At 36.7% G+C, this 14,608-nt stretch overlaps 1 protein-coding gene across 4 annotated transcripts in view; it reads left to right on the top strand.

Moving 5' to 3' along the window:
- The window catches only part of RFX3 (regulatory factor X3), a 108,855-nt gene that overhangs the window by 72,721 nt on the left and 21,526 nt on the right, over window positions 1–14,608 (top strand). For 3 of the 4 annotated variants that reach the window (XM_071425115.1, XM_071425114.1, XM_071425116.1), the window contains 3 exons: window positions 7,977–8,051; window positions 12,082–12,263; window positions 12,824–12,943. In XM_071425115.1, coding sequence (XP_071281216.1) covers window positions 7,977–8,051; window positions 12,082–12,263; window positions 12,824–12,943 — 377 coding nt within the window. The remainder of the gene's footprint in view (window positions 1–7,976; window positions 8,052–12,081; window positions 12,264–12,823; window positions 12,944–14,608) is intronic. The other variant, XM_071425117.1, reaches the window with a different exon arrangement.

Here is a 14,608-nt window from a genome sequence, read left to right on the forward strand (position 1 = left end):
TTTAGTGTGTCTTCCCCATAAAAGCCCTGTAGCAATTATAATGTTTCCAATTTTGGCAGTTTAATATTTATTTCTGGTATTTGTTTATCAAAAAACCGAGTTGTTGGAAACTTGATTTATTCCAATGCAATATTCCAGTTTCTGATTTGAAAAGATTTTAAGAAATGAAATTTTTTCATCATAAGATATCAAAAATAGGTATCTTTCAATGCATGGGAAGAGTTTGTGTTAATTCTTTTTGTTTGAAAATGCATAATAAACTGGATGCCAGGAGACTTGACATGATGATGTTCTCAAAACAGTCTGGTTGTCAATGGCATAGATGCATCATTTGTGATGGACTACAGGTTTTCTTTGGTTTCAATTAAATAAACATTTGTCCTAATATGGCCACCCTCTCTGTCTAAGGCTGTCATGCCATAAATGTTTTCAGATTTGATTTTAATAGTAATCTGAGTTGAATTTTCTTTTTAGTTTCTCTATTTTGGTTCTCTGGTGTGAATAACTCTGATGTATTTACATGTGTTTTTCAGTGTTAGGTGGAATGTATATGTTTTAAAAGTCTTTATGACAAGCTTGAGAACAGATTTTTATATGGGATTTTTTGGTTTGTTTTCCAAATGTGGGGAAAATGACCACAGAGAAAAAGGTTTAGAATATTTTTAAAGATGTATATAAGGTGTACAAATAACTGGATGATCTAGGGAAAAGATGGTAAATTAGTCAGTTTGACCCTATGTTGGAGAACTTCTAGCAAAGAAGATAAACATAGAATCATAGATTGTTAAGGGTTGGAAGGGATATTAAAGATCACCTAGTCCAATGTCCTCTGCCATGGACAGGGACACCTCCCTCTAGATGAGGTTGCTCAAGACCTTATCCAGCCTTGCCTTGAGCAGCCCCAGGGATGGCAATTCCACAGCCTCTCTGGGGAGTCTGTTCCAGTTTCTTGCCACCCTGACAGTAAAGAATTTCGTCCTAATATCCAACCTTTGTTTCTCCCCTTTCAGATTGTACCCATTACTCCTTGTCCTATCACTGCAGTTCCTGATTAAGAGTCCCTCTCCCCCTCTCCACCTTTGCTGTAGGCCCCCTTCAGATCCTGGAAGTTGCTGTGAGGTCTCCACACAACTTTCTCTTCTCCAGGCAGAACAGACACAACTTCCTCAGTCTGTCCTCATAAGGAAATGCTCCAGTCCTCTTATCAACCTCATGCCCTTCTCTGGACTCACCCCAACAGGTCCATGTTCCTCCTGTGCTGGGACCCCAGAGCTGATGCAGCCCTGCAGGTGGGGTCTGAGCCGACAGAATCCCCTCCCTGGCCCTGCTGGCAGCAGTGCTTTGGATGCAGCCCAGGACACGTTTGGCCTTCTGGACTGTGAATGTGCATTGTCAGCTGTTGTTGAGGTTTTCCTCAACCATGAACCCCAAATATTTCTCTGCAGGGCTGCTCTCACACTTCTCCACCCAACCTGTAGCCTGGGATTGCCATGACCCAAGTGTAGGACCTTGCACTTCACATTATTCAATTTCATGAGATTTGCATCAGCCCTCCTGAATTGTGTCAAGGTCCCCTGGGACCTGGGTAATAACATTACATTTGAAAATTTGGGAAGGAAAAGGTAATTGGATTTAACTCCAAGCATTTTTTATTTTTTCAGTCTGTGACTGCGAGGTGTGCTTTTTCTCCCTAACGAAATGTGTTTCTCCCTACATGTGTTCTTTTATAATCACTAGAGAACATGCTGTATTCATTAGTCAGGATGCATGCTTTATGTACCTGTAGACTACTGGTAGTGTGCATTTGCAGCAGGTGTTTTGACCCGTTATGTATATTAAATTTTCATATTTACAATTTAATCAGGGGAGGTTTTAGAAATAAAAAAAGCTCTTCTTTTTCTAAGTCTTTAAGGTTTATCAGCATTCTTTTAAGGTCAGCTTTATGTAAAATAACGCACTAATTTTACATCTTTTTTTTTTCTTCTTCCTTTTCTGCATATTTACATTTCTTTCATTCCACAGACTTAAAGAAGTATCTTTCTGTCTATTTTCATAGTATTGTTTCAATATTTTGAGCAAAATTTCACAGAATCTATTTGCAGGTGTTGCTACAGCTTTTTTTATTGACAGGAATGCAAATCTTTTAGATTTAAGTCTCCCAGCTGTACAGACTAGATTGGAGTTCTCCTCACATGGTCAATATAATTTCATTTTCAAGCTTGTTTCTTGTGAGCAAGCTTGTCTGCCTAACACAACCCTCTGGCACAGGTTTCAGAAAGCAATATTATATACATGAATACTCTGTCCTGAAATAGTACTGAAAGCCAACATGAACCATGCATGTTTGTGGCATCCTAAAAGGCTGAAATTGTCACATTTTCAAAAAGCCTGTGTCCATTTATCTTGTATTTTCAGATTGGTTCTGCCTTATTTAGGTAGGCACAATTGCCACAAGTACTTAGGACTTAGCTAGCTGTACCACCAAATCAGCCTTTCTTGTATACATATGATGAATTAGTAATTCCTTCATAATGGAGCATTGTGATAATAGCTGCTTTAGAATTTCACTTCCTTTAAAGCCTGAAAGGGTGAACCTTTGGAAATGGATAAAAAGCATCGTGAATGAGCGGTGCCTGTGGAAAAAGAGACAGTAGCTATCTTTTTTCAAGATGTTGCAACAATGTATTGAATACTAAGATACCACCTGCCTGCCCTGCTGCTGGTGTACAGTGGTTTGCAAATGCAAACAGATAAAAAAAAAATTATAGGCTACCCAGATTATTCACTAAACGTCAGGACTTCAATTTCTGCACATTGTTTTCTTTTTTTTTTAATTCCTCAAAGCAACTTATGATAACATTTTGTACTAATTGTGAAATTGTTAGTTGATCGTGGAAATGGTTAGCTGAATCATGTGGAAAAACACTGTCTCTTTCTTCTTCCTAAGAGGAAGGGAGTTTTTTGCAAAGTGGGTTTGGGATAGGTGTTTGCTATGTCTGTGCTATATGCATCTTAGACTATTATGTGTCATTTCTTTATCTAGTAACATGTTAATGAATACTGAGACATAACCTAGCAAAAACAGTCAGTAACTTCCAAATCAGTAGATCATGTAAGGGTTACATTGTAGATGCACATACTGGGATCAAACTGCTGAAGTTTTTAACCCCAGGAGAATATCCTTATTCCTTATTGATTGTGTCTGAGTATATGGCAGTGTTTTAGCTCACTAACAAAGTAAATTGAAGAAATTCACAATCTATAATGCTCTTAATTTAGTGACTGCCTATGTTTGTAACTGTACAAACTGATTAGTCTTCCTACATGTAGTGTAACATCTAACGTGGTTTAGTTGGAATTGCAGTGGGAGCGATAGTGTGTATTTCAGTTATCAGAACTTTTAAATAAATTATTTTAGTTTATTAAGACAAGAAAAAGGAGAATGTGTGACTGATCACATATTCAAATAAGTGAAATTCTTCCTATTTAACATATCAGATAAATATGTAGGAAGTTGTGCCTAGAATCTCTCACAACTTATTGTTAAAAATGGAAGGGTATCAGTCTTCCTTTTGCATTTTTACAGAATATAATTTTAAATGTTATAATTACTTTCATCTGTAAACAAAATATTATGATAATACACACTGTATAACCTGTGTAGTTATTCCATGTTTGTGCTTAAGTGCTATTTGAATAGAGACGTACTGTTCAGTTTTTTACAGCCTAAATAAAAGTCCCTGGCCAGAATTTAGAACCTAAGAGCTTGAAGGAACAGATCCTTCACTTAAGGAACAGATCCTTCATTTAAGGAACTTTTTACTTGGGTAGCTTCTATTTCCTGTACATGGGTGTCACATAGAGCCTCCTGAAAACCCAAACCCTTGGAATAGCAGAGTAGAAGAAAATATTCAGCTGTGGGGGGCCTACAAGAATTATTTAGCCCAACTGCTTCACTTCAGGGCTGACCCAAAGGTAAAGCAGGCTCTTAAGGGCTCTGTCCAAATGCCCCTTACACATTGATAGGCTCAGGGCATCAACAGCTTGACCACCCTCTCTGTAAAGAAATGCTTCCTAATGGCAAGTCTGAGCCTCCCCTGGTGCAGCTTTGAACTATTCCCACACTGGGTCCCAGGGAGAAGAGATCAGCACCTCCCTCCCCACTTCCCCTCCTCAGGAAGCTGTAGAGAGCAAGGAGGTTGCCCCTCAGCTGCTTTTCTCCAGACTAGACAAGCCCTAAGCCCTTAGCAGCCCCTCACAGGCCATGGTGTCTAGTCCATCCACCAGACGCCTTCTTGCCCTTCTCCAGACACCTTCCAGGACCTTCCCATGGTTCTGAAATGGTGGAGCCCAGAGCTGCACCCAGCACTGCACAGGAGGCCCTGCCCTAACACTGGACACAGAGGGACAGTCACCCCTTTAGACTACCACGGCTGGTGCACCCAGCATGGGGTTTGCTGTGCCCAGGCTGGCATTTGCTGCACCCAGCATGGGGTTTGCTGCACTCAGGATGGGGTTTGCTGCACTCAGGATGGGGTTTGCTGCTCTCAGGATGGGGTTTGCTGTGCCCAGATGGGGTTTGCTGCACTCAGGATGGGGTTTGCTGCACTCAGGATGGGGTTTGCTGCACTCAGGATGGGGTTTGCTGCTCTCAGGATGGGGTTTGCTGCACTCAGGATGGGGTTTGCTGCACTCAGGATGGGGTTTGCTGCACTCAGGATGGGGTTTGCTGCACTCAGGATGGGGTTTGCTGTGCCCAGATGGGGTTTGCTGCTCTCAGGATGGGGTTTGCTGCACTCAGGATGGGGTTTGCTGTGCCCAGATGGGGTTTGCTGCTCTCAGGATGGGGTTTGCTGCTCTCAGGATGGGGTTTGCTGCACTCAGGATGGGGTTTGCTGCTCTCAGGATGGGGTTTGCTGCTCTCAGGATGGGGTTTGCTGCTCTCAGGATGGGGTTTGCTGCAGCCAGGCTGGGGTTTGCTGCACTCAGGATGGGGTTTGCTGCACTCAGGATGGGGTTTGCTGCTCTCAGGATGGGGTTTGCTGTGCCCAGATGGGGTTTGCTGTGCCCAGATGGGGTTTGCTGCACTCAGGATGGGGTTTGCTGTGCCCAGATGGGGTTTGCTGCTCTCAGGATGGGGTTTGCTGCTCTCAGGATGGGGTTTGCTGCACTCAGGATGGGGTTTGCTGTGCCCAGATGGGGTTTGCTGCACTCAGGATGGGGTTTGCTGCACTCAGGATGGGGTTTGCTGCTCTCAGGATGGGGTTTGCTGCACTCAGGATGGGGTTTGCTGTGCCCAGATGGGGTTTGCTGCCCCCCTGGCTGCCAGGGTACACTGCTGGCTGCCACAGAGCCTGCTGCCAACCAGCACCCCTTGAGCCCTCTCTGCAACCCCAGAGCTGCCCCTCTCCCAGTTTAGACTCATGTGTGGCATTTCTCTATCCCAGGTGCAGAATCTGGCATTTCGAGTTGTCATTTTCATGTCACTGGTGATTGCCCAGTGCTCCACTCTATCCAGATCTCTCCCCTCTCTCTGCAAGGGTTTTCATCTCTCAGGAGAGTGAACTGCACCTCCCAGTTACAGCACCTCCCAGTTTGATAACATCAGCAAACTTACTAATGGTGTGTTCAACTCCTGTACCCAGATCATTGTTAAAAATGAACAGAACTGGCCCTAGAACTCAGCCCTGTAGGGCACCAATAGAGTAAAACAAGAAGCAGCCATAAGTTTTCAGAAAGGGCAAGTGAATCATTTAGTGTCTAAAAAATTTGTCTTCAAATCAATCATATTTTATGCTCAGAAATAGTTAAAGTAATTTTACAACCTATATGCAAAGAGGGTTTCTGGGATTGTGGAGACATCTGTCAGTTAAAGTTCATTTTATCAAAATATTATCTAAAAATGGTGAACAAAATAGTAGAGAAAACAATTTCTCTTTAAGCTTGTCCTAGTAGGATGTGTGGAGACTCATTTTTAATATAGATCCCATTTCTGAGCTTGATAAAGTAATTAACATGTTTTAGTGGTGACCAGTGTTGCTTGGCTTATGTGATGTACTAAAAGTGAACACAAATTGTGTGCCTTCAGTGGCCATAGTCATGAAATCTACTAAAAGAAACTCCAGCAACAAAAATCTCCCAAATGATGAAAAGCCCAACAGTTACCCCATAAGCCATGGAATCAATATGGCAGTGAGAAGTCAGTGTCATCTGTAATGCCACTTTTCGAGTGAAATTACTAGAGATGCCAATTTTTTTAGCAGGTTGGTTCCCTGAACAAAGAAGACCACAAGTTGCAGCAACAAAATGAGAATAGGGCAGTAGTGGGAATGAGCAGCAGGCAGTGTAACCCTGGTGTACAGTACTGCTGTGTGTTAGCACTGTGGTACATCTGACCTAACATTCAGATTTAGGTTTTAAACATCTGTACACTCTCAATTCTTTGATTGTATTATTTTTTTAGGAAGGGAAACTCTCTGGCTACAATATATAGTAAACTGACCTTATGATGATCTTTTGACCTTGTAGTTTTTTTCTTGAAGCATGTTTTTAAAATTTGATTTTTCCTGTGTGATTTAGTAATTTGACCTCAGGTTTTTTCCACTGGAGCAAGTCAGACTGTTAAAAGAAAGAACATTATTGCCAAGCAAGAATGGTTTTTTTTACATAGTAATCGTATATATTTAATAATGTACCTTTTTTTAAAGACTTGCAAAGCTAATATTACACAATTAAAAGAAATTGCTCTGACAGCTAATATATTAAAATACTTGTCAATTGCCCTCAAAAAAAAGGAGAAACTAGTTTTACAGGTAAATTCAAATATCAGCTATAGTAGTTTTCCATTTCTACTATACAGAGAGTAAATTCAGCCAATATTGATAAATTATGTCATTAAAATGATAATTAGTACTGTGGTATTTGAAGTACGATAGACAGGGCTCATTAGGAACGTTTGCAGAGATAATTATAAGTATTTTTTTAAAAAGTTTAAGTGGTGGTTCCATTGCTTTCATTTCGGCCATTTATTGTAGCTAATAATTGTTGCCTTTTCTTACTGTGCATTCCATTGTCTCTGTCATTTTCACTGTTGGTTTTTGCTCTTCTGGCCCCCCAGATAAATTACCCTTAGGTTTTTTCTTTAATGTTGTTTCCAAACTGATCAAAATCAAAATATCCATTGTTAATTAAAAGGAAAAGAAAGGAAATGGACATGAGAGTAACCATACATTTGAATTTGAAAAAAATCTACTTTGTATTTTCGTTATACTGTGTTTTCTTTTCCTTTTTAAAAGCAAAATTATTGTGAAAAAATCTGCTTTTCCAAAGGCTGGATCCTGCAGTCTGTGTAACTCCTGACTTTCCATTTACTTTGGCAGCTGGGGATCTTCAGAGGGTACTGGCAGGAGTAAGGATTGATGTCCTGTCCCAGTGAAGCTAATGGTGTAAAGCCTATTGAATTACTTTGGTTTGGGATTTGATTCTGTGATTTCAGATAGTTAAAGTTTTGTTTCTAATTCAATTCTTATTGCAAGCTCTGCATGTTTCTTCCTGGTATAGTTGAAGGGAAAACTTGGAGGCCTTCCAGAAAATCGTTTAGGGATTTTATTTTTTTTTTTTAATTTAGTGATTATGTTTTTGTTCAATCTGGGTTATTTTTATTTCAATGCAGCTCACCAGTAATTCTACTTCTTTGAGCTCATTCTGAGCAGTTTGGAAGGTAAAATGAACTTTGAGGCTGTGATCCTGCAGTATACATGCTAGCAAAATTGGATATGTGCAAGGACTTTCTGACCTCATTGAGGAGGCTTGTGTTCACTGGGACTCTAGAATGAGGCCTTTTAATAAAATATATGCCCTAGCCAGGAATAAAGCAGGCATTTCTGTTGATCTGTAAGGAATCTGTCAAAACTTCTCTGATCAGGCTTTTTTACTATCCCATCTTGAGTCCTTTTTTTAATGACATCTATTATCAGATTGAAATGGCGATTGAGACACTGCAAAAGTCTGATGGTCTGTCCACTCACAGAAGCTCTCTTCTCAACAGCCATGTAAGTTGTCTCTTCTTCACATACACTCTCTCTTGCTTGTTCTGCATGCTTAGCCTGCCTCTAAATGTTTGTTTTATTTTATTATTACTTTTTGCTCTTAATCTTCCCATCTTAGTTGCTTGTAATCTTCTACTACACCTCCCATGGCTTTATTTTGTCAGATTAAATGTCTTTATGGTATATTGCAGAGTGTTACCTGTTTCCTATCCTTTACACCTGTGTTAGGATGAGTTAACACATTTGACTGTTTTGCGGGTTACAGTGTAAATGTCAAGCTAAGGTTCAATTAATTCTAAATTAGCTGGCTTTTGGCATTTTAAATACAATTGTCTGCATCATAAGAACTGTGTACCATATACTAATTTTGTGGCATGTGAAGAGGAAGAGAAGAAAAAGCACACCTAAATAATATAATTAGGTTCTTGCTAGGTGTTTCTTCATTTATTCTGACTAGTGAGTTTATTTTGAAATTACTTATTTAAGAATCCTAAGGATCCTTCTGATGACCTGGTAAAAATTGAAAGCAGTGCCTTAATTTGAAGTACACAGAAATGTCTTATTCATCTGCCTTTTACTTTGTTCTTACGCTGCAAGTCTAACGTTTCATAGACAAAGCTAAAAGATATTTGGGGAAAACATGATCTCCAAATATAGTGATAAGTTCATTATATAAAACTTTAAAATAAAGGAAAAAGACCAAGTTAATTTTAAACTTATTATATAAATAATGTTATTACTTTGTAAGTTGTTAGTCTTTCTGAAATGTTGGGGTTTTTTCTGTTGGTTCTTATGGTTTTGAATTTTGTATTTTTGCCATGTTGATTGGTTTTTTTTTTCCTTCTCAGCTTTTCTTATTATATAAATTCAAATACCATTATTGCTTTACAGAAGAAATTGAAATTTAGTTTGCAGTCTGAAATGTAGAATATGATAGTAGAGATTATCCTTTGGAAATAAAATTAAAAATGTGTGCTTTAGAAGGTTTGGGTTTGGATTTGGATTTTTTTTTTCCTGTAGGGGTCTGGTTTTGTTGAACTTAAAAATGTTTTGTGGAGAATTTAGGCAAACTTTTTTTCCTTAAAACTAAAATTTAGAGGAAAACTGTATCATAAAAAGTTACAGGAAATTATATACAGAAAGAAAATTTAAATTCCACCTTTTGTGCTTACAAAAAATTATTTTGAAGATAAAGTGGTATCAAAATTATTATTTAAATAATAATACAAATTATTGGACTAATAATATCAAAATGATTGTTTAAATGTAATTTTTAACAGACTGTAACTTTTTTGGGAATTTTTTAGAACTATCTAGAAAGACTTAAAACACTAGAACTATTCTAAGTTTGTGTTTAAACCTGTTAGGAAGTCCATAGTCTTTGTATAAAACTGAGAAAGATTACAAGATAAGCTGCAGTGCCTCTGTAAGCTGTGTTTCACTCTTTCCTAGTTCTAGGCACTGTTCACAGTGTCTTCCCAATAACAGGATTGGTACAGAAGATCACAGTCTTTCCAGCTGTGAATACTTACCATGGTATTCGTGACTGTGAACACTTTGTGAAAAATACTGTGGTAGGGATGTATCTTTGACTCTGTGGGGAAAGAAAAATTTAAAACAACCCTTGTACACATTTTTATGGCAAAAAGTATTTCCTGCTTTTGGTCATTTTGAAAAAAATTTAAAATCTAGATCAAGCTTACAGGATGTTTTGCCTGTTTTTAAAGCAATGCTTATTGTCTTTAAACTCAAGGACAGTGTAAAGGAAGTTTAAGTGTAGATGTACACTTTGTCTCTTTAAACTTTTCTTGAATTTGCCTTCTAATGGTTTGGTTTGGCATTTATTAAGTAATTTGCTTAACAGATTTTAAAATAGAATCTAAATTGCGTTTTTAATTACCTTATACACTTAGAAGGTGATAAATCAATTTGTGGAAATATTTTAGTTTGGGATTTAAATTTTCAACCTTTGATACCTCAATGAGGTTTTGTAGGATTTGTTTTCCTAAATACATGAGTTCTCATTTCAAGGAGTTTGTCATTTCTCCTCTGTTTTTTGTTTCTTGATATATTTCTGCATGGGATCAACTTATTCAGCCTATTCATAGCTGAGTGTTTTATAAACGTTGCAGATTAATTGAAATCACACTCAATTTAACAGATCTGGCTCTGTGAATATTTCATACCTTTCCCCATCTTAGCATTACATTATGGTCAGTACTACAAATTCATAAGCCACGACTCAAACCTGAACAATTTTAGAATTGTGTTTCAGCTTGATGGAAAAGTGTTTGGGTTCTTTAAAAAGCTGTTTACAATAATGTTTGGATTCAATTTTCTCTTAAAATCATGAATTAACTGCATTTTTTCTTCCAGGCTATAATCTATGAAGTAAGGATTTCAAGGCCTTGCTACTAAGTAACTCCTTCCAAGAGCAAAAATTCTAGTATTGCACTTAACTTTTGATTTGGCTTTTTGTGTGTTGAATAATGCAAGTTAGGTTTGAAATAACATCTGTTAGAAATTCATATAATTAATGAAGTGCACTCAAAGTGATTAATAATAGATTAGAAACCATCTGGAGGAAAATATCTTTAATGCTACATACAGAACTTAATTGCAAAATAATTAATTTTTTGTTTGTCAGTCTTTTGGGATTGACAGAGTTTTTCCCCTTGGGGAAAGCAGAAGTACTTCAAGTTCTGTATCGTTCTGATTTGATTCTAGATGTAATAATATATGACAAATGTTATATAAATGTATTAATACAAATAGAAATGTAATAACAGATTTTCAATATGGATAGATTGCAACCACTGAAAGTTATAATTACCTTTGTAAGCCAAGACAGGCTTAGGTCAGATCACTAATGAAATAAGTTTAATACATTCGCACAAAACTCAAATATTAACAATTATACCTTTTCTTCAGCTATATTTCAAAATGACAGATGCTCAGTTTGGAAGCACTTGTGAATGTTAGTACATATAAAACAATCATAAATCATGATTAACTGTACTTCTTCATTTTCTTTATTTGAAATGCAAAATTGCCTACAAACCAAGCTAAAAATCTTATGTCTTGGAAGTATTTGCATCTTCTTTCTGTATTTTTCTAGAGGTGAGAAAATTCTAGCGATCCATGACAAGTACTGGGAAAAATAACGAAAATGTTGACTTATCAAAAAACAAAACCAGTGAAATTTAATGTATTCTCAGACTATATTGGTTTTGCTGTATTTTGTCATTTTCCTCTAATACTAAATCTAGGAGTATTAAATTGTCCTTTGAACATTTTTTTGTATATTAGCAACAGCTAGAGGTGTTTCATGAGTGTGCTGTACTTAGAACATGCAGTGATGTTACATAATGTCTCTTCTTGCATGTTTTTAATTATCTACCACAATTACATGAAAAGATTACTGTTTTTCCAAGAAACTCATTCTGTTCCATTTGGAAGTCAAAGGCAAGCAGGCTACAGCTAAAAGGGTTTGTATCCCTAATGATTCACAGATGTACCAATTATTTTCGATGTTACCTAGGTAGCTCTCTGACTTTTATGCAGTAGCTTTTTTTTAATCTGTGTCTTAATGTTTTTTAACAACAAAGAGAAGAGTATCATTTTCTGGTTTTACAAGTAGATTAATTAGCTATTGTGCCCAAGGAGTTTGTTTTCTGCAATTTATGTGTATTACATTCATGATTCCTTTATATCTTTGTGGTACTAACAATTTGTCTCCAAAGCATAGATACCTTTATTACATACTGATGTGTAGTACTGAATCAAAAATATTTTAAGAAAAGGGCATTTTCCTGAGGTCACAAGTGCAGTGAATTCTGCTATTCCCTGGTAATTCTGAAGATATTAAAGCATTATTGTTTAACTAACATTTAAAGACACTCTGAGGAAGAAAGTAATTTTTAATAGACCTGAAGAGTGGTTCCAACTTTCAGAAGTTAATGCTGTATGGCTACAATATTTTCAATAAAGTATATAATAGGGTGGGTTTTTTTCTGTTTTGTATGTGATACAGCTTCAATGGCTTTTAGACAACTATGAAACTGCAGAAGGAGTGAGCCTTCCAAGAAGTACCCTTTACAACCATTACTTAAGACACTGTCAGGAGCACAAGTTGGACCCAGTCAATGCTGCCTCCTTTGGAAAACTCATACGGTCAATCTTCATGGGACTACGCACCAGAAGACTTGGAACTAGGTTTGTGCAATTGAAATCCTGAATTATAATAAAAAATAAAGGTAATAATTATGGATAAGAAACTAGTCTGCTAGGAAAAAGAATACATAAGACCTGCATTAAAATACTAGTGTTTTTCTGTCAGTTCTATTTCTTCATGTTGAACAGTTCTATGTTTTTTCAAGATGCTATTATAGTTTTATTTCTTCTGCTTTTGACAGTTAATGTGTTTATATTTTGGTAACTACACTTCAGATTTTTATCATTACAAATAAAACATAACTTTCTATTTGGAAATCACTAAGAATACTATTTGCCCATACTAGATAAATTGTATTTATTTGCATTTTATTTTTCTTACTGAAGTGGAGTGCAAGTTAGTATGCTGATAATATTTGTTTAAGAGAGTGAGTTAATTTCCCAAAGGTAGTAAAATGACACTCATGTAAAACAGGTATGACAGGAGAGCCAGACCTGATTTGTGTGTGTTGTTTTCCAGTCAATGTAAATTTTAAAGTAAATGTAAAGAAAATACGTAAAACTAGTGTTACTGCTCTTTTAATGCTTGCTCTTCCATAAAGGGGGAACTCCAAATATCATTATTATGGGATTCGGGTCAAGCCAGACTCTCCTCTTAATCGACTACAAGAGGACATGCAATATATGGCCATGAGACAACAGCCCATGCAGCAGAAACAGAGGTAAAGTGTGAAACACAACTATTCACACTATTTTTCATTCATCAAGTCTTTTCCTTACATGGGCAAGTTCAAATTCCTGTTCAGCTTTTTTGCTGTGAAAACAAAAGTGTGCTGAATACCCAATTGATGTCAAGGATGTCAGGCACCAGTCAAAGTGAAAGAATATTTACCTAGAAATTGTCATAAATTTGCAGAAAATAAATAATGATAAAATTACCTATAATATGAACAGATTCTTCTTAACTATATTGAATTCTTGTCCCACAAGATGAATAAAAGCAGTAAGAGCTTTAATTTCAAACATTCCTGTTTCTTTTCATTGTATCATTTTATGTTCATACTTCTTATCGGAGAATTTACAATTAAGTTGCTTGGAATTTATTTCATGTCCCTGTGAAGAATTAATATGACCACAATGGTTTGCCTCCAAGTAAATGTAAGTATATTCCCTTAGTATCTGTTTTTCCTGAGGAACCTGTGAAGGCTCAGAAGTAGTTGAAAACTGCGGCACAGGGCTGTACAGGGTGTTGAAAGAATGTGGGAATATGCATATTAAAAACTATGTTAAACAGAAAATTAATTATCTTCGAAAGTTAATAATCTTTGAAAATTAATTTTGATTTTACTGGTGTTACTAGCCAGTCATATTGCCCTAAAGTAAAATACATTAGATGCATAATTTCATGACACTAATCAATAGAAGAGCACCTTCTTTAGAACACTTATTCCTCCAAAAACCTTCAGTTGAATGAACAGTTTGGTATAGTGTACCAAGCATATTTTGTGTCCTTGTACACAACTGAAATATGGAAAACACAAACTTTTAACTTCAAACTTTTCAAACTTTACCTTCAAACACAAAGATCATTTTGATCTGAAATGATTCTGTCATTTCCAGACAGTACAGATTATTTACAACACTAAATGGAAGCTCATGGTAAGATATATGGTCTTAACTGTCTTTTGCTGAGCATAATACAGGAGCATGAGATGTCTCATAATAACATCATGTAGAAAATGCTTATTACAAAAACCATGGCAGGATTATATAGTAAGGAATGATGATAGATATTTACAAAATCTCCCAGCAAGCTTATTTTACCCACTCAATCTCATTCACTTAGACACTTCATTCACTTGCATTCAGAACTACATATGTGCACCAAAACATATGGTCTAACTAGAATTATTTCTGGAAAAATGATGCCAGTCAGCGAAACATTGTCACGTCTCTTGTCTTCTTCGTGATTCACAAAGAAGAAGTGATTTTGGAATTTCATTATATAACTGTTAGGACTGGATATTTCTTTTTGTATTATTTGCTTGATTATTTTATTTAAGACCACTGTATGTCTTACATAGTTCCCTTATTTCCCTCACCTAAATATGTTTGGCATCATTTTCTTAACTTTAAGTCAGTATGTTCCTTGATTATATAGCAACAAAATCACACATATGGCACTGTGTGCAGTTAGTGCACACTTCTGTGCCCCATGTTTTGCACTTGCACACATGTACCTGCACCAACATGCACCCAATTCAGGCTCAATTCACACCAATCCTAAGCTCTGTGGCAAGAATCTGTAATGGTGTTGATGATGGGTGGGAACTGCAAGGTACCATTATGCACAATAGGTAGCTGTTACATGGAAAGTACTGTGCTAT

Source organism: Agelaius tricolor, unplaced genomic scaffold (assembly GCF_023055355.1).
Source record: "Agelaius tricolor isolate 1412-34295 unplaced genomic scaffold, bAgeTri1.0.p SCAF_4, whole genome shotgun sequence".
Classification (NCBI taxonomy): domain Eukaryota; kingdom Metazoa; phylum Chordata; class Aves; order Passeriformes; family Icteridae; genus Agelaius; species Agelaius tricolor.